A 20,468-nucleotide genomic window follows, 5' to 3' on the forward strand; every position below is an offset into this window, starting at 1 on the left:
GAAGATCAAAAGATTTACAGAAAATTATGTGAACTAAAAAGTAGAGATAGTACAAAATTAGGAGGCTTGGCGATTAAAACCAATGGAAAATATTTTTTGTTGGGAGAGAGCTGAGAAAAAGACCTCCAAGGTGAGGCCAGAGCTCCTGAAATATATTAATGTATCTAAGTATTTGAGCTATGGAGGCTAGTATTTATATGTTCTTATTTAAAATTCTTATTGTTAATCTCCCTCTTTCTTTCAGGATAATCATTACCGTCCTCCTGCTGGTTTGTCTTGCTGGCTTTGTGATTGTTATTCCACTGGTTCCCTAAGTCGGACATGCGATCCTGTCACAGGAGAGTGCCCCTGTAAACCAGGGGTCATCGGACGACGCTGTGATCGTTGTGATAACCCGTTTGCCGAGGTCACGTCAAATGGATGTGAAGGTGCGATCAGATGAAGCAGGGGGGATCAGTCAAACTGTTTGCTGAGTGGTAGTGGTGGTTTTATAGCTGGTGCTAGGTTTTGATTGTCTTGTTTTTTTTTATCTTCTTTAACAGTGAACTACGATAGCTGCCCCCGAGCTGTAGAAGCTGAGATCTGGTGGCCTAGGACACGCTTTGGCCTACCAGCTGCTGTATCATGTCCTAGGGGATCAGTGGGTAAATGTCTCATGAAAATTACCCTGAAATTGAAGTGGGTGCATTTTAATTTGTTTATATTGACTCCTGGTTGCCTTTTTACTCAGGAACGGCTATCCGTCATTGTGATGAACACAGAGGGTGGTTACCTCCGAACCTGTCAAACTGTACTTCCCACCCTTTTCTACCATTGAAAGGCCTGGTATGTAATTACAGAGAATAACTTTGTGCTAAACAAATTCCTACTCAAACTCTATACCCTTTAATATAACTATATGTCGTTTTAAATCCTACTGCTCCATTTGTACCATTTATGTTTCTTTCCAGCTGGATTCACTAAGCAGAAACATTTCGTTAATGAGCCCTACAGTTGCGCAAAAAGGTGCGCAAGATCTTTTAAATGCTACCCAGGGAGCAGGAACTTTCTTGGGCAGCGACGTGCAGGTGTCTTACAAGTTGCTGAGTACTATTCTACAGAAACAGAGTCAAGAGAGCGGCTTCAGCTTGGCAGCAACTCAGGACATCCACTTCACAGAGGTGATAATCGCCATCTTTTATAGACTATAACCTTAATAGTGGGAGGATCTCTGACAGACTGCTAGTTACACTGCTTTGTGACGTGGTATTTTTGGGATTGGGGAGAGACCTCATGACTTCCCTTTTGTGTGTCCTTCCCTTATCTTTGCCTTCATAGTCTGCTACTGACTTTGGCTTTCTTTCCAGAATGTGGTAAAAGCTGGCAGCCATCTTCTTGATCTTGGCACAAAACAAGTATGGGAGAGTATCCAAATGTCAGAGGGTGGCACGGCCCTGCTGCTGCGACACTACGAAACATATGTGGGTACCCTGGCCCGCAATATGAAACATACCTACCTCAACCCTTTTACTATCATTACTCCTAACATCGGTGAGTGAAAAAAATATCCTTTTCATCTGCTGTAAAATCACCGATCTTCAGTTATAAACTTGCCTATTTCTGCTATTCTCCACCAGTTGTGTCCGTGACGAGATTAGATCAATTGAATTTTGCCGGTGCGGTGTTGCCACGCTATGAAACGTTGCGTGGTGTGAAGCCAAGTGACCAAGATACAGCAGTAATCCTTCCACAGCCACATTTCATGCTGGATGACACACATGGTAAGATGTGCAAGAAGATTTATGTTGTGCTGTCAAAGACCTGATTTAAATCAATAAATATCCTTCCAAATGAACGGAACTTGGGTACATTCTGCATGTATAGTGTAAGTGCTGCTGTGCTATAAACCTATAAATCAGCATTGTTTTAGCTGCACATGTACTATTTTACTGCTGGATATTGCAAAAGCCTTAGGGTGAGGCAGTCTTTTTAATACATATGGCTGTACAGCACAATGGCAGCTTTCATGTACAACTTGATTACAAAAAAAGATAAATGGATCTAAGAATTAAGATTTGGTATTGTCTGTAATTTAAGATACGTTATTTAAGCTATACAAAATGTTCTTTTTATTCTGTAGTGTTTTCTACCAGCTATTATTTTTTTTGCTAACTCTGGTCCGCCATGTATATCTAACAATAGAAACAATGGAGTTACTGATTATGTCACTTTTACAGCATCTCTTGCTAGTAAACCCTTGGAGTCCTCATCTGAACTCAGCAGAAAAAAGCGAGAGAATGAACCCCGGGGAGATGGGGTGCAAAGAGATGCCCAGGCTGTGGTGTCAGTCATAATCTACCACACCCTGGGGACACTGCTGCCTGAGCGATGGGATCCGGATAAGAGGAGCCTTAGGTACCTACGACATAAACAATCTTTCAGACTTCCCACTTTTTATATTTTTTCCTCCTTTTTGCTAATATTATTTATAACTTTATTTCCCACGAGGTCCCTCCCCTTTCATAGACCACAGCAATTTTAAAACCAAAATTTGCTATGCCCATCCCTACCAAAAAATCATTTAAGGTGCTGTCAGGCAAAGAAAAGTGTTTTTTTCCCCTTTCCTAATTTTTCTGCCGCTGAATATTTTTTTATAATTTATAAGGAATTATTTTTCATACTGGATGGACGTGGCATTTGTTTTTCATTTTGTGTCTTACAAGAGTGAGTCAATTTTCTTTGGCATTTCGCTTCTTTCTCAGGGTCCCTAAACGCCCTGTAATAAACTCTCCTGTAGTGAGTATTAACATCCACGAGGCAGATGGTGGGGCCCTCCATCAACCCATTACAGTGCAGTTCCGTCTGAGAGAAACCCAGGAACGATCTAAACCCATCTGTGTGCACTGGAACCACACTCTTCAGTAAGTTTCATTTATGTTGTCTGTATTTTATCTGATGACACATTCTTATAATCTTTAATTTTTATGAAGTGTCACTGCTTTTTCCTGTCTCAGAATTATTTTATTGATTGAGTTTTCCCTGATGTATCATGGATTCCTTTTGTCCTTCTCTCAACCCTTTAGATTACCCACACCAGGAGGCGGTTGGTCAGCCCGTGGCTGTGAATTGGTTTTTCGGAACGAAACTCATATCAGCTGCCAGTGCCATCACATGACCAGCTTTGCCGTTTTAATGGACATGTCTCGAAGAGAGGTGAAAAGGGGCAATAGAAATCCCAAATTTTTTGAAGGGGGGGGGGGTAAATATTAACACCAACAAGCACGGAGCTGCAGCTGCTTTCCAGAGAACTCTGTGTTCCTTTCAGCTCCTCTGACTTCTAGACTCATGGAAGTGATAAACATATGTTAGAAGATCGTTTAACCTGAATGACGCTGTCATTTTGCAGGAGCTGATTTTACTCTTCTAAGGCCATATTATTGGCCTGACTAAATTGGAAATTTCACATAGTTTTTGAAACCGACAGATTTTATACTTTTGTAAATATTGAGAGTGCCATGTTGTAGTGCATGAAAGAACATTGACTCTATCTCAGAGCTAAATACATGTCATTAATGAATTTGGGAGTCGAGACCAGGGCTCAAGCACTTATCAAAGTACATTTCTTTTTTTTCTTTTTTAAGTAGGAATATGTATGTATGTATGTATGTATGTGTGTGTGTGTGTATGTATATGTATATATATATATATGTATATATATATATATATATATATATATATATATATGTATGTATGTATGTATGTATATATATATATATATATATATATATATATATATATATATATATATATATATATATATAAGATCAGATAACCAATGGTGGGAGTATACTGTTCATCTGATGATCTCTGTGTTAGTGTGACCCTTGGTCTACATCCACATTTGTGTATGGTTGATATCAATGACTTTGGCTCTCTCTTACACCCATTCTCTTTCCTCTTTTGCCACCAAGAATGGAGAGATCCTACCTTTGCGTGTAATTACATACTCGTGCCTAGGAGTGACACTTGGCTTTCTGTTGCTTTCAATGCTCTTCCTGTGTATCCCACGCAGTCTACGTTGTAACCAGCACAGCATCCGCAGGAATCTTCTGCTTGCCCTTTTCCTTTCTCAGCTCAGTTTCCTGCTTGGGATCAACCAAGCAGATATGCAGGTATGTCTTGAGAATTTAAATATCTATTTAGTGTTTGCGAGGCAGCTATTTCTGGTAATGAGCAAGGTTATTAAATGCTGATACTACATATTTAGTAAATATTTCTATTGGATTTTGTCTACTGGCTTTTGTATTTATATATTATGCATGCATTTTATTATAACTTTGTGAAAACATTGTTGCACATGCACAGAATAACAAACTTCTTGTAAGACCTGCATAAAAACATTAGTGTGCCCATGTATCTATGGGGTGATTAGGATGATCCTTACTGACTACTTCACGAGGGCATTTGGGAAGCAACGCCGAAAAAAGTCAATGTGGAAAGGGGTTAGGGAAGCAACTCCAATAACTGAGCCAAGTGTCCCCCTGTCATAATCTGTATGATTAGCTAACACTGTACTTAGAATAGACCGTAGCCAAATGTTTTATTTTCTTAATGATTATTAATCCAGTTTTGTATTACCCTTTGATATTTCCCCCCGCTATTTACAATATCCAATGAGCTTGCAAGCTTCCACTGATGACCCCTGCCTCTTTCATTTGCTTGTCTCAGTTCACCTGCACGATCATCGCTATCCTCCTGCACTTCCTCTCTCTTTGCTGCTTTTCCTGGGTTTTCCTTGAGGTTCTGCACATTTACCGTAGGCTAAGTGAAGTGCGGGATGTCAACACTGGCCCCATGAGATTTTACTATGCACTGGGCTGGGGTGTCCCAGCCTTTATTACAGGTGAGTTATTTTTATTATATCCAATGCCACTAACTTTGATGAGACTATTTCTGTGTGATAGTAGATTTGATTTACGTTGGGGAAACAGAAGTGTAAGCCCACTGGAGAGAACGCTTGTGTATTTCACTTCCTTTTGACATTCCCAAATTGTCTTTTACTGTAGGCCCTCTTCTCATTTCATCATGTTGTCTTACTCTAGAAACCTAATTTAAACATATATTTTCTATATTTACTCAAAGTGGTAATATATGTTTGATTACATTAGTACAGGGAGTGTGTTTATATATTTAGAGATGATCCACTCACTGTCCAAATTTGACTATACATTGTCTATTTGATATCACTTTTCTGTAGGTTTGGCAGTTGGATTGGATCCTGAGGGCTATGGGAACCCAGATTTCTGCTGGCTGTCTGTATCGGACACCCTCATATGGAGCTTTGGAGGACCTGCTGCTTTTGTAATCTCGGTAATAAAGTAACATTGACCTACTAAGAACCACGTTCCTTTTTTAAGGAAGAAAACAATCTCTAATACTTTTGCTATCTTTCTTCAACCTTGATTTTCCCAGTATAATATATGTACTGTTATGATTAACAAAACTAAAATAACAGGGCAGAAAAAGAAAATCCACAGTCTTACCTACTATACTATAGGTGCAAATGGGGGATATAACCACGAACTATATTATAGTCATTTTCCTGATTTTGGAAACCTCTCCTATACCTGGGATTTATGCACCACTATTTCCAAACCGTGTGGTTGTCAAATGTAATGTGCTGAGACTTGTAGCCTTAATAACGTTCCCAGATTTCGGAGCCACCCCATATGTATTTGTTTTTACATAAATTGTTCATGCAGCCATTTCATTGTTAACCCATTCCAAGATTAGGTGCCACTACTGGAAAGCAGTAATGATGTTGGACAACACCCCACAGGCATTGATTTGTATGTGTTGGAACATAGTTAAGGGCCTTACATAGATTTATTTGCACAAAAAAAATAATATATATACCGCATTGGCTCGGATATAGGCTGCACCCGAATATAGGCCGCACCCTAAAAATTAGGTGCTTTTTTAAAGAAAAAAATGTCTTAGTAAAAAACTAAGCCCCCGAGATGTGCCCCCCCCCGAGATATGCTGCCACTCTATCCCCCCCCTGAGATATGCTGTCACTCTGCCCCCAAGAGGTTCACCCCCCTAGACTTACCGGTGCAGACTCCCCGGGGTCTTGCAGGGCCGGCGGGGGACAGCTACGCAATACGCGTATTCAACTTCCGGTGCTGGCACTTCCGCCGTGGGAAGTGCCGGCAAGGAAGATTGTTAGCGTACATCGCGCAGACGTTCACCGGCTGCGGCGATGCAAGCGTTGACAACCTCTCGCTGCTGGCACGTCTGCATGATGTGCTTTAACAATCTCCCTTGCCGGGACTCCCCCCGTGGGAAAGCACGTCGTGCAGATGTGCCGGCAGCGGGGGCTGTTTACACACATCGCCGTTGCCGGTGAACGTCTGCGCGATGCTCTTAGACAACCTCCCGTGCCGGCACTCCCCCCATTGAAAGTGCTGGCAGGGGAGGCTGTCTGAGCGTATCAGAGAGTAGGATACAGGTCCCCTTCACCGCTGCAGGGGATCTGTATCCTTACCCTGCTGCCCGGAACTGCATGTCCCGGGCGTCGGGCGCTAGACCCCGAATATAGGCCGCACCCCCACTTTAAAGACTTAAAGTGGGGGGGGAAAGTGCGGCCTATATTCGAGCCAATACGGTATGTTTGCTTTGGTGGCCAGAAAGCATAGGGTCGTTGGTTAGGAAGTTTATTAGATAAAAGTAAATGAGATGTACACAGCACTGTATTTTATGCTCAATTTGAAAAAATAATTTTTTCACAAGGTGGCTTAGTTATTCAGTGTGAGGAGACTATAACTATGCTAATCAAATAGATGACTAAATGAATGAATCTAAAATCTTGAAGGTGAATCAGATGTCCTTATTTTGTAATATAAATGCATTTAGCTTCTCACCATATCACATTACACACATAACCTACTATAATGTGACAAGTTCTCTTTAAGTGATATAAATCACATTTCGAGCTAAGAATCTATTATTACAAAAGGGAGACGTAATATCACTGCTTTCCCTTTGATGCAGCTCCCACTGCTTAATACAAACTTGCAGCATCTTATGGAAGGGTCTGAGGGTTCCTCTAGTACATGACTTGTTGATTTGTTTTAAGTTAAGCTTGATTAAACTGTATATCTGTTTCAGACTGGTCTGTTCCTGTGTATTCTCTCTGGCCGGGTTTTGTGTGCAGTAAAAAGGGAGGGATTCCACAAGAAGGGAATAGGGTAAGTATAGCTTATCGCATTAAATCCCTTGGAAAGTTCCAATGCAATGTCTTTGTTCCACTGTGATCTTACACCAACTCATTTAGTTTACCCCCCATTGTATATATTTTTATGATAATTAGAGGCTTCTTTTGGAATTTTATATAAATCGAAAAAGTGTAAAAACAAATGTCACATTATTCAGTTTCACAGATCAATAATCATTGACCTAAAGTTTCACTAATTAATAAAATGTGTGTGTGTGTGTGTGTGTGTGTGTGTTTTTTTTTACTCTATAACCGGGATGACAACTCTCTGCCTCTTTATGGTAGCTTTCACTAATGAAGGTCTGCAGAGCCAAACCGAGAGCAACTGACCCATTGTACAGCGCTACGGACGTGTGTTCCAATATTTTTGTCCATATAGTGTGTGTATGTATATGTATATATCATCTATCTCAAATGCCTTGTCATAATTTAGACTATTTTTATGTATCCAGGTTCTGTATATTGAGCTCTGAGGGCTTATCAAATCTATCTATGTGAAATGACTGATGGTCATATACTTTTTGTTTTTACTACACAGGTCTGGTCTCCGTAGTTCTATCTTCTTGCTGCTCCTGGTCAGTGTATGCTGGCTTCTTGCCCTCCTCTCTGTTAACAGTGACCTGCTGCTTCTGCACTATCTCTATGCGGGGGTTGTCTGTGCACAGGTAACGTAGGATGATTAATCAGCCTTATGCTTTGGATAGCAATAGTATCAGGGATTTGAGATGTAACTTTCATTTTAATTTTCATGCAACAGGGCCCCCTCATCTTCCTTATCAGCGTTATACTCAGTCGAGATGTGCACAAAGCCCTGAAGCAGACTGTGAGCAAGAAACACGAACCCAGTGTTACCACAAAATCCACACTGATTTCGGTGAGCAACACGCACTCGTGTCTATGCTTATGTGTATCACCCTCTTCAGATTGTTTTTTCTATATTGGAACTAGATGTAGTGTAGTGAAGTGTGTGTAGCTGCAATTAAATGTGTATACTGACATGGATGTCCCAAATAATGAGCTTGCATGTGTCGTGATCCCTGTGTATCTTCGGTAATATCAAAGGCAAGATCTGAGGCTCCCTGGTTTTTTTAGGATTCTAAGCTAAAAAGATTGATGGAGTCCTTCTTGGACAATAGCTTATGATTAATCAGTGATGGAGTGAAATGTGTGAAGCTTTTGTTGTTGGAGCCATTTCCATGTAACTGTTTCTGTTGGCACTTTTATTAAACGCTTTTGGAAGCCATTGCAAGTTGCGAGGTTTAATTGTTTTGATTTATGGTGTTGGCGGGAGCATTGTGCAGCTTTGGCACCTGGCTTCCTGAGGCTGATTTGAGGCACACACTGCCTGTTTGGGAGTTGGTTATCCCCTTAATGACAAAGCCTGTGTATGTACAGGCTCAAAATGCATTGTTTTCAATGGGTTTAGGGACCGCCCCTTAAGGGGTTAAATGCACCCTCAGCGTTGCAGCCCTTTGGAGTTTGTTTATGCCATCTTGTACAATATACTAAGAAACACATTATGGAAATCATTTCCCTTTATCTTCAGACTGGAGTCCTGTTGATTGATGGGGTAGGAAGTGGGCTTCTAATCTGCTGCATATCATGGTTTTTGTGATAGTGACACCAATACACAAGACCTTTTTTTTTTCGTTCTGGAATGAGCCTTTTATGTGTTGTTCTCTGCAGTCACATCCTGGAAACACTTACCTGGATGGCCGCCTCTATCATATGCCATTTGGTTCATCCACAGGCTCCCTGCACTCAGGGAGAAGTCACAGCTACCTACCATTTCTGCTCAGGTGAGAGATTCAGGACATGGACAACATAGGACGTTTTTGTGTCTATTTTCTATTGACACTCAAGTTAGTAGAACACATAAGATTAGTTTGTGAAATGGTTGGTTTGGAAATGGTATTTTTTTGTTCTTTAAAATATATCAATGAGGCAAGTGACACATAAGAATAAAGTCCTCTTTACCCTCCACATCACACAGTGCACCTTCACTGATTTGAAACAAACTTCTTAACATAATTGTTTGTTAACACTTAAAGCTCCCAAAAAGAGGCTCTCATTAACTTACTTTATTTCCCTTGCTCAGTATGTGTGTATATATATATATATATATATATATATATATATATATACTAGGTAAAGGTACTTTATTGGGATTATTTTTCCATCACATGACCGCTTTATGTATTTTTTTTATTTTTTTTTACCCCTAGAGATGAAGCTGGACTCAAGCCTGGTCAGTCCTTAGCAGAATTAGATGATCCCAATGGCATGTACCTAGAAGCAAAGGACCAGCATGAAGGTAACCTAATCAGCAGCATTTTACCCTTCATGCTTGGTTTAACTTCCTCCATCAGTTTCATGCCGTTCCATCCTGCTATAAATTGCAATTTCCTTTACTTAAATACTGTCAATAAACCCATAGCCAAGATTGTTTTTTGTTCCTTTACATCAATTGTGTCACTGCTATGGCACCAAAAATATGACAGAGGGAATTATGTCATTTTATGGGCACGTGCCTGCACAGCAACTGGTAAAAAAATAATCAGACTGATTTGAGTCTATAAAATAGCTCTATTAATAAATAATATTTCTGTATAAACCAGTATACTATACTATGTATACTCTACTAAATATACATTCAGCTGTGTTCAGAGACCTTATGCACCCTGAGTATTGGTGGCTTTTCCATCTAGCCATTCTCCTCTGACCGCTTTTATCAACAGAACTGCTATCCACTGTTTTTTGTTTTTGTTTGTACACTCTTCGCTGTAAGTTGCAGGGTCTGTTTTGTGTGTGAAAATAAAAGGAGATCAGAAACTTTCGTGGTGCTGGAGCCTTCCCCATGTTGAGTTGCAGCTGCACGATTCTCTGTGCTGCTATTTGTGTTATAAAAAGACATGTAGCTCATTAAAGAACAACTTAAGTGAGAAAAATCCCTTAAACGATATATATTTTAGAGGGGATATTCTAACATTTTATAAAGAGCTCTCCAGTGACAATGAACAAGAGGTCATCCTCTGAGACTGTAAGAGTGAGTAAAGGAAGGGATTGTTTACAAGTAAGGGCAATAAAGGTATGGAATTCACTGCCAAAATAAAGTGGTTCTATCAAATACAATAGATGCCTTCAAGAAGGGTCTGGACAGTAATTCTTTTTACAAAAGCAGGACATACAGGGCTATAAATCATGGAATAAACATTACTATTTTAGAGCTTCTTGATCCAAGGAGAAATAGCTTTATTAGGGTTCTGTTTGCCTTCTTTTGGATCAAAAGCAGGAAGGATAAGTAAAATGCTTGAACTTGATAAATGTCATTTTGCAGGAAAGGATATAGGAAAGGTATTTTTTTTAGGTATGGCAGCCATTTTTGTTACTGGCACAGGCATAACAATGAATAGTGGAATTTTTATAGAATTGTTTTTCTTTCACTACAGTTGTCCTTTAAGTAGCTACCGAATGTAGTGAAGTGCAAAAAAAAAACAAAAACCCCAGTGGTGGGTAAACCACAATTCTACTGCCCCCTCAAATATATAGAAGTGTCTTTATGAAACACCTGAACTGTGTAATTTCTCTTCTTAGTATTGTCGGTGGAGACCTTACTAGGACGACAAGGCATCTTATATGCATTACCACAGTCACTATTTAAGTCATGTACTGTCGCTTAAAGTCCTGTACTTCTTCCACAGACTCTGACTCGGATGACAGCGATCTGTCAATGGAGGATGATCACAGCTGCTCCTTTGCCTCCAGTCATTCCTCTGACAGCGAGGATGAAGTTGATGGTCCTGGGGTTCCCTGCTGGAATGGGCTTAGCAGCCTCAATAATGAGAAACCGCTACAAATCCCACCTAAAGGTACTGGTAAGAGGCATCTAGTGCTCAACATGTTATAGGAAAGCGCATTGATCTTTGCAGGTAATGAAATAGCTGTTCTGTGTTTCTTCACTCCAGTGGATAACGTTGCCTCTCAAGGGACATTAGCGAATGGAGATCTCCATGTAGTAGAGCCCACGGTTCCCTCACCTAAGAGGACAGGGGGCCCACCACAGAAAGGTGAGAATTTCTACTTGCAATGTATCTAAAATGGTAAAACACAAGAGAGCTCAAAATATAAGCACTGTCCTGTTTTTTTTTCTTATATAAAATCTAAATTATGATAGTATTATATCATTTTAACATTTTCATCAGGGCCTTTATAAATGTTAGCTATAAGCACACATAGAAATAGTTTTCTGAACATTTGATCTTATGGGTTGCCAAACAAAACCTAGTAATGGCTCATAAATCCTCCCCAATAATTGCCCAGATATCACAAATACAAACTAAATAAGACTTCTGACTTAAGTCACTTGAAGATAAAACAGTGCCACAATTTCACTTGTGTAAATACATGTTACCTACATATAAAAGATCACTATGCATGTTTAAGGTTACTGCTATCTGCTTATTTACTGTCTGAATGCATTGGATGTTCCTTTTTTTATTTATTACAGTATTTGCTCGATTATTAAACAAGGTTTTTTCCATAGCAAATGTCCTGAAAAATAACCATCGTCTTATATTCGCGGCCGTCTTCTGAGACCTTAAATAGAGGTCTGACTACAAGACTAAGACCCAGGGGGTCAAGAGGCATATCTGATGGCAAATTGGCATATTAGGGGGTGTAAGGCATATCTGGGGGGCAGATGTGCGTAACTGGGGGCAGGTTGGCAAATAGAAAGAAATAAAGTAAAAATGCAACTATGAAAAATGTTTACATGTGAATGAATATGTACTAGTAAAACTTTTCTTATAGGGTAGTCTTATATTCAGGCTTTTTCCCTAAATTACCGTATTTGCTCGATTATAAGACGACCCCCCCAAATCTGAATATTAATTTAGGAAAAAAAAGAAAAAGCCTGAATATAAGACGACCCTATAGGAAAAAAGTTTTACCAGTAAATGTTAATTCATCTAAACTATTTTTTTAATAAAAGCTATGATTGAGAAAAATATTTTGGTTTTATTTCCTTATATTTTCCAACCTGCCCCCCAGTTATGCACATCTGCCCCAGAAATGCCTTATACCCCCTATATGCCACTGTGCCCCATGATATGCCTTTTAACCCTATGCCACTGTGCCCCATGATATGCCTTTTAACCCTATATGCCACTCAGAGGGTTAAAAGGCATATTATGGGGAAGTGTGGCATATAGGGAGGTTTAAGGCATTTCAGGAGAGCAGAGTGGCGTATAGAGGGTTAAAAAGGCATTTCTGGAGGCAGAGTGGCATTAAGGGGGTTAAAAGGCATTTCACAGAGCACTCGGGGGATCTGGATCTTAGTCGTCTCATAGTCAGACTTTGAGGTCTGATTATAAGATGACCCCGATTATAAGACGAGGGGTATTTTTCAGAGCATTTGCTCTGAAAAAAACCTTGTCTTATAATCGAGCAAATACGGTAATATTCAAATCTTGGGGGGGGATTATAATCAAGCAAATACGGTATTGCACAGTTTTCTAGTGTATTTGGCTAAGAATTGTCTAACGTGCAGCCTTCTTTATGTCAGGGGTTGCAATAACCTCAACATTGTGCATATTAAGCTTGATAAAGAATATAGCGATGATTGACATGTTTAATCATTATGTATTACAAAAAAACCCACAATGTTCTGTGATTAGCCATAGTTACGCTTGATACTTAGGTCTTACTTATGTTTGTAGGAATCCTGAAAAAGAAACATCGTTCTGCCATTAACCGGATCCATAATGAACTGGGGCCTCCTCCTTTATCACAGGGACCCAGAGCCAAGCCTAGCCTCCAAGAGCAGCTTAATGGAGTCACTCCCATCCCTATGAGCATCAGGACAGGCACCACTGGCAGGGAGTCCTCTGAATCAGAGTAAGTGCCATCGACGTGGACTGCTAACTAAAGGGTTCTGTCATGTAGTGCTCTAACTTAAATATACCACAGGGGTTATGGGTAAACTAAAGCCATGGTGCAAAGAACATTACATTTATTGCTATGGTGACTGCACCAGAATTGTTCTCTTTCCATAGGCTCCAATGTGGTTTGTCTATTGAATGTATACATCTGACATGTCTAACAACTGTTATCTGAATGTGCATGTGTTTCCCATGATGTCTTATATTCTCACACTTCCTCCCTTCTCCCGCTCTGTACCTTTTTTCTTCTCTCCTCTACACTATATAATATATAAACATCCAGAATTTATTAGAATGTCAATTTTCCACCATATTTTATAGGAAATTATATATAATATGATCTAACTAGTGGTATCTAAACGAAGGCCTCCTTGTCCTGAAACCCAGATTTTTAGGGGAATGTGTGTGGGTACACTAAAAAACCAGATAAGAAAGTTACAGCTGAGCAACACAACAAAACAGATTAATATGTATTTTGGTTGTGGCAGCTCACTGGGACATCGGAGTGCTCCTTTTAAAACGTGAGCATGGCTGTCATATGCATATCAAGTACATACGACGGCTCGAGTGGCACCTTCAGGTTAGGCTTTGAAATTTTACAAAAAAAAATTTAGATGACAGCTTCCAACTGGAAAAAAAACAACAAAACCCCATGGCAAGCACTGGTAGATTGAAGTATTTGTACTTTTAATAGGGATTTCATAAGACGTATATATACCCAAATTGAAAAAGTCAAAATACACAGTGTATGTAATAAAATATGTACTTAAAGTAAAATAAAAATAGTATTGCTACATACATTCATTTGTATACTGTCCCCAGACATGGTAGAGGCTAATACAGCAAGGGAATGTAAACATGCATGGGATAGGCATAAAACTATCCTGAATCTAAGGTAAGATCAAAGACCAGCTTAAACCTGAGAGTTATATCAGGACGAATGGGTGGACTGGTTCTAATCTGCCATCAAATTCTTTGTACTGTTACACATGTTGAGGTTCGCCCAGTGGTTTTGTTCACAAACCAAAAGGCATGAAGTATCCATGTGTTGGTGCATGTTAATTTCATGTCATATAGAAATGTGAGGCCTCAAGAGGGCCAGTCTTAGAAGTCATGAAGCTGTTCTTTATCAAGAAGACATAGATATGAGCAGAAGTAGTAGCAGTGAATACAGTCAGGGAATTTAAACATGGGAGAGGCTTAACACCAATCAATCATGAACCAAGTAAACTAAAAATATACTACATAGAAAATATGTACAATAGCTGCAAAATGGATCCGTGTTGGATATTTGGTCAAAGTGAAAACCACAGTATTTTTTTACTCCTATCCCTCTCTCACTTTCAAATGTGTCCTTTATGATACACAACTAACTTTCTACAGGGCAAATATGACCCCACATGCTCTAACTAATTCCTTCTTCTCTCTTTCTGTTCAGGTTTCTTTTCTTTAATTTTCGTCATTAACCCTTTGTTTTCCCTTATGAACACTCATTATCATGAATGCTTTTTTTTTTTGGGTCTCTGCTACATTTACCTCACCATTCCCCACCACCTTCATCATACTAGGAGCGATGAGACGTCCATCTAAGCAAGATGATGTTCACTGCGTGCTTCTCTCCTCCAAGATGAAAGAAACCGATGCCAACGACTCAACAGCAAACGATTGTGACTTGATCACCGTTGTCCAGCCAGAGAATGGGTTTAATGCCAATCTGTACAGTTTTGTTTGCACCAGGCTGTAAATATGAACCTGCTTTTGTTTGTATGAAAATAAAATGTAGTTTTTTTTTTTTCTTTTGGTTGGTTGGCATGCTCTTATTTCACCAACATGGGTGGTAATTCTTACAATTCAAGTTATTCCACCGTGATGCCAAGCTGGTACGCTAAACCATCGGGGTAAAGCACAATGGTAGTGAAAACTTCCTTGAGGGAAAAGGCAACAAGGATTTCCAAGTATTTTGGTTCTTAGTTGTCTTTGAAAGACTACTGGTTGGATTTCCACACAGGTCAATAAACGCGGCCTTCAAGAAGGTAAGATGATGAGGGGAAGGTAAAATAGTTTCCCACAAGTTGCCTTAGCGTGGCGGTTTGAGGATTAATTTTGTATGCGCTGAAAAATGGGACGGTGGTCTCAGGAGAGATCCTGTGGGGTGGGGGGGACAAAAAATGTATTAATGCAAGTTGTGTGTTAACATACAGTATTTGTATAAGAAATATTATTACTCGCTCAAAATGGCAGGTACTCACCTCTCTGTGCAGAAGGTCTCACAGCCCCTGAAACCACTCTCTGGCCTGACTGTTTTGTATTACCATAGGCAAGAGTCCCTGAGGCTTTAGGAATCGGCAGATGAGTCTTAGCAGCCAAAGTGCCACAAGGGCGGTACGAGGCTCGCACATGTGAGGTTGAAGTTTTATCTGGCATAGGAAAAATAAAAGCACCTCATTATATTGCATTACTAAAGTGGTTACCTAAAGTAATTGTGCCAGTGGATCCTTCAATACTGTAGCAGTAACTTTGCCGTGTTTTCCAAAGAATGTAAGAATTTTAGAAAATACATGTTCGAATAGATTTAATGGTTTTATTAAATAGTTTTGTTTGCTATAGCCATACGTATATAAGTCATGAATACCAAAGAGTTCTCTGTACATACATTCGTAATGTCTAGATGATTGAAAAAAAAAAAAATATACACACACACACGTCAATGACACGCAGTAATCCACATTACCTGCTGAAAATCTGCCAACAGGGCACGGGTGTAGTTGAGGGGTCCTCACTTTAGACAGACCACCAGGATTCCGACTCTTAGGCCTGCCTTGTGACACACAGTCCCTTACAGCGCCGCTTCCTTTTTTCACTTTTTCTGGAGTGTTTTCATAGGAAAGTTCATGTTGCTCAACAATGGGTGGTGTGACAAGGTCCACATTGGGCAAAAAAGACCGGTTTGGACTATCTTTAATCACATAGGTCTCTCTGCGTGGACTCCGAAGACTAGTAGCGCTTTTTGAAAGAAATAGGGTTTGAAGCCCATGTGAAGCGATGCTCATTTCTGATGAGGAAATTTGATTAGGAGCTGGAGTGTCTTTTAGCAAGGCCACAGAGGTGGAGAAATGTTGCAGTTGCTCACCACGCAAAGAAACCTCTGTTTGGTTCTCCAAGTTGTAGATGGTGGCTATTTTATGCTGGAAGGAAATACTATTTGATTTATACTGTGAGGAATTTTTTCCCATGTTCTCCTTCTCCAGTGCAATAGCCAGCCTGTTGGCCTCTCTTGTAATTTCCTCCATATTTTGGGCACTCAGTGGGCTCCATTGCAATAATAGAGTTGACTCTCCTTTATTTTGTACATTCATATTAACAGGATGCCCAACAAGGCGAGATACAGGACTAGGACAATATAGGGAGACCTCTTCCTCATCACTGCTATAAAAAAATAAAAATAACTTGCTTAATAACTTAAATGTCTGCCACTCCATATTCCCACCCCACCAACACTTTTGTTTACTATATGTTAAACTGATTTGTAGCCTATTATGTGTTGCACTCAACACACTGACCCACCAGCAGCACTCACTACACACGAACAGAGCATTTACGTTTATATCATAAGTCTCATAGGGGAAACTGTACGGCAGTTCTGAGGACTGCCTTCTGTGTATTAGACAGTCCCTTGCACTGGGATCCATTGTTCATGGCGATGCAGCTGCGGGACTCTTACCAGTTTTCTTTCTTTCAACTTACTGATTGTGGCTAGCTTGTCACTTACCAATCCACAGCATTCAATATACATGAATGGATCCTTGCATTCATAGACTGGGAGAGTTAATGGTGGTGCCAGAGAACTGCCTCGGGTGGGAACAGTCCGCACAGGAGTGCACACTGCTACTTTCTTTATGCTGTCATGATAGGTTTTTGGGCTGAGTATTTTCTAGAGAGCCGTTACCGTTAAGCCTTATGAACAAGTTTAATGCAATGTCCTGCCGCCTTGCTCCTGGATGCCATTTAAAGATGTCTGGACCATCAAAAACTCATTCATATCTATCCAGTTTAAGCCCTTAAGGACAATAGGGGTTATTACTCGTAGTATATTGCGGGACAATGGCTTTTTTAACGTTTTACAGTGTTACTGTGATTTTCTTCTTTCTCATTTCATGCTCCCACACATTATATATTGTTTTTTTCATTCATTTTATCATATCTAATTTACTATATAAAAAAAAAAAAAAAAGATAAAATATGGGGATTTTTTGTTAAATTACTTTTTCTCACTTTTTAAACAAAAAACTTTTACTCATCTGCAAAAACTAATGAAAAAACCTGCTAAATAGATTCTACTATTTATCCCGAGTTTAGAAATACCCAATGTTTTTTTGCTTTTTTCTGCACGTTATGGGGCAATAAGTACAGGTAGCGTTTTGCCATTTCAAAACCTTTTTTCCTCATCTGGTAATTCTTCCCCCCCATGTGCCATTTCGGGTATCTTTAAAGCCGGCCAATCCAATTTACCCCATCGAATCATATATTTTTAAAAACTAGACACCCCAAGGTATTTCAAATGCTGGTATTTTAACCCTTTCCATGCACTAATTTTACCACCAGCCTTTGTGAAACTTTATGGTAGTACAATTTTTTTTCCCCCACACATGTTGTACTTCAGGTATAAATTTATCGCTCCTGGTATATGTCCATGTCAAACAACAGCCCAATATGTGTTCAGTAACATCTCCTGAGCGCAGTGATACCCTCCATGCATGGGTTTGTAGAGTTATTTGGGAGGTAAAAGGCTGCCTTTGTGAGGTGTGTATTTTTATGCCATTTAGACATCTGATCCCCTGCCCCATGTCCCATATTTGGGACATCTTTGAACCCGGCCAATTCAATTTGCCCCATCAACTCATATCTTTTAATACTAGACACCCTATGGGCATTTGTAATGCCAATATTTTAACTCTTTCCATGCTGGAATTTTTGTAAAGATAAAGAATTTTAGGACTTGCTTATTAAAAACTTTTTTTTTTGGTGACAGTGGGGATTTTTTACATGTTACCATATTTATTTGTTAACATTTTTGAACAATAATTTTATTTACATTTTTTTTTTTTACTAGTCACTCAGTGAGCTGGGCTCCATTGACCTTGCATGGTTGGATGCAGTACCTGCATTCAACCTGCAGGAGGAGCTCGAGAGTTCTCAAGAGGGTCTGGATAGACCCTCTGTGAACTCAGATCTATTGTTAATGCCATCCTGTGAATGACGGCAACATCAGTTACAGGATGGCACTTGTGGTTGCTCTTCGGAGCAATCACAAGGCGATCGGGGTAGGGGGGTAGTGTTACGGACATGCCTCGATATCGAGGCATGTCAGCAACACAGTTTATGCTTAGGAAGCGATTCCGATCGGGGTGAATCGCTGGATGTCGTATCTTGATTTTTCCAAAGCATTTGATACGGTGCCACATAAAAGGCTGGTACATAAAATGAGAATGCTTGGGCTGGGGGAGAATGTGTGTATGTGGGTAAGTAACTGGCTCAGTGATAGGAAACAGAGGGTGGTTATTAATGGTACATACTCTGAGTGGGTGACTGTTGCTAGTGGGGTACCACAGGGTTCAGTTTTGGGTCCTATTCTTTTTAATATATTTATTAATGACCTTGTAGAGGGATTGTATTGTAAAGTATCAATTTTTGCAGATGATACTAAGCTCTTTAACGTGGTTAACACAATAGAGGACAGTGCACGATTACAAATGGATCTCCATAGGTTGGAGGCTTGGGCTGCGATGTGGCAGATGAGGTTCAACACAGATAAATGTAAGGTTATGCACATGGGGAAGAAAAATCCAGGCTGGGAATATGTATTAAATGGGAAAACACTGGGGACGACTGACATGGAAAAGGACTTAGGAGTTTTAGTTAACAGTAAATTTACCTGTAGCGACCAGTGTCAGGCAGCTGCTGTTAACCCCTTCAGGACCGGGATTTTGATACTAACGTGTCGCTAAAGGACCGGAGCCGTTTTTGTGTTTTTGCCATGTCTTTCTGTAATTTCTCTCTTATCAATTGGTGCACCCACACAAATCATATATTGTTGTTTTCAGCACAAGTAGGGCTTTCATTTGAAACCATAGTAAGCTGGGTAGTACATTGTTTTGTTTGAAAAAAACTGGAAAAAGTGGGGGGAAAAAAACGCATTTTTTTAGTTTTGTATACATACAAATTGTACACACATTAAACCAATGGGAAAAAATTATCCCAAATATATTCATTAACTTGTCCTGATTTGGAAACCACCCAACATGGCCAGGATTTTTATCTATTTTGACCAGTATAGGGCAAATATTGCAAGGCATGCATCACGTTTTTGAAATGTAATTTTTTTCAAATTTGGCATGGTAGTCTAATAACTGCAATAGTTGTCACAGATACTGATTACCCCCCCAAAATTATATGTTTATGAACAGTAGATAAGTCAAGGTGTACAACTAGGGTCATTTTGACACTTTTCAAACAGGGATTTTATCGCCAATTGCTGCCAAATTTTGAGGTATTTTTATATTTTTGGGGTTTTTTTTTGCATATGTTGCTTTAGATTTTATATTATATTTTGTATAGAATATGTGCAACTGCAGAACAAAACACCAAATTGTGTTCACCAACATCCCCCGGTTCCAACAAGGCCTCACATGCATGGTTCATGCATTTTTTGAGGAAGCTATGAGGGCAAAACTGGAACATGCGCATTTTCGTTTTCACATTTGGAATTTTCAGAAATTGGTTTCCTGGGCCCATATCCCATTTGGGACATTTTGGAAGCCCCCTGCTGTAAATTACCCCATAAAAGTATATATTTATGAACAGTAGACAAGTCAAGGTGTTCAACTAGGGTAGTTTTGACAGTTTTCAGCTAGCCTTTTCTTCACTGATGTCTGCCAAACTTCACAGGGAAATTATTTTATTGCGTTTTTAACGCATACATTTCAATGTTGCAATTTATTTCTTGCACAGCATATGTGTAACACTGGAAAAAAAACACCACATTTTGTTCACCAACACCCCCCCGGTTCCAACAAGGCCTCACATGCATGGTTCATGTATTTTTTGAGGAAGCTATGAGGCCATAACTGGAACATGTGCATTTACATTTTTTTAAATATTTATTTTCATCAGATTACTTGTAAGTGACAGGTTTAGGCCGCTGACATCAATCAGGGAGACCGATCAATAATCAGCGACTTAAAATTTAACCGACAAGTGATCAGGTAATAATTATG

The 20,468-nt window shown here is 39.6% G+C and overlaps 1 protein-coding gene across 1 annotated transcript in view; it reads left to right on the forward strand.

The window, feature by feature from the left end:
- Nucleotides 1-13,154, forward strand: part of LOC149276976 (cadherin EGF LAG seven-pass G-type receptor 2-like) — a 51,317-nt gene extending 38,163 nt beyond the window's left edge. The window contains exons 16-35 of the mRNA XM_089503193.1: nucleotides 245-428; nucleotides 543-644; nucleotides 731-825; nucleotides 951-1,160; nucleotides 1,347-1,530; nucleotides 1,617-1,769; nucleotides 2,217-2,394; nucleotides 2,742-2,900; nucleotides 3,063-3,192; nucleotides 3,951-4,151; nucleotides 4,708-4,882; nucleotides 5,237-5,349; nucleotides 7,150-7,229; nucleotides 7,794-7,920; nucleotides 8,013-8,129; nucleotides 8,918-9,054; nucleotides 9,481-9,569; nucleotides 10,957-11,130; nucleotides 11,221-11,322; nucleotides 12,973-13,154. Coding sequence (XP_089359319.1) covers nucleotides 245-428; nucleotides 543-644; nucleotides 731-825; nucleotides 951-1,160; nucleotides 1,347-1,530; nucleotides 1,617-1,769; nucleotides 2,217-2,394; nucleotides 2,742-2,900; nucleotides 3,063-3,192; nucleotides 3,951-4,151; nucleotides 4,708-4,882; nucleotides 5,237-5,349; nucleotides 7,150-7,229; nucleotides 7,794-7,920; nucleotides 8,013-8,129; nucleotides 8,918-9,054; nucleotides 9,481-9,569; nucleotides 10,957-11,130; nucleotides 11,221-11,322; nucleotides 12,973-13,154 — 2,892 coding nt within the window. The remainder of the gene's footprint in view (nucleotides 1-244; nucleotides 429-542; nucleotides 645-730; nucleotides 826-950; nucleotides 1,161-1,346; nucleotides 1,531-1,616; nucleotides 1,770-2,216; nucleotides 2,395-2,741; nucleotides 2,901-3,062; nucleotides 3,193-3,950; nucleotides 4,152-4,707; nucleotides 4,883-5,236; nucleotides 5,350-7,149; nucleotides 7,230-7,793; nucleotides 7,921-8,012; nucleotides 8,130-8,917; nucleotides 9,055-9,480; nucleotides 9,570-10,956; nucleotides 11,131-11,220; nucleotides 11,323-12,972) is intronic.
- The last annotated feature ends 7,314 nt before the right edge of the window (nucleotides 13,155-20,468 follow it).

This window comes from Sceloporus occidentalis, unplaced genomic scaffold, assembly GCF_023333645.1.
Source record: "Sceloporus occidentalis isolate IW3139 unplaced genomic scaffold, rSceOcc1.0.p SCAF_222, whole genome shotgun sequence".
Lineage (NCBI taxonomy): Eukaryota > Metazoa > Chordata > Lepidosauria > Squamata > Phrynosomatidae > Sceloporus > Sceloporus occidentalis.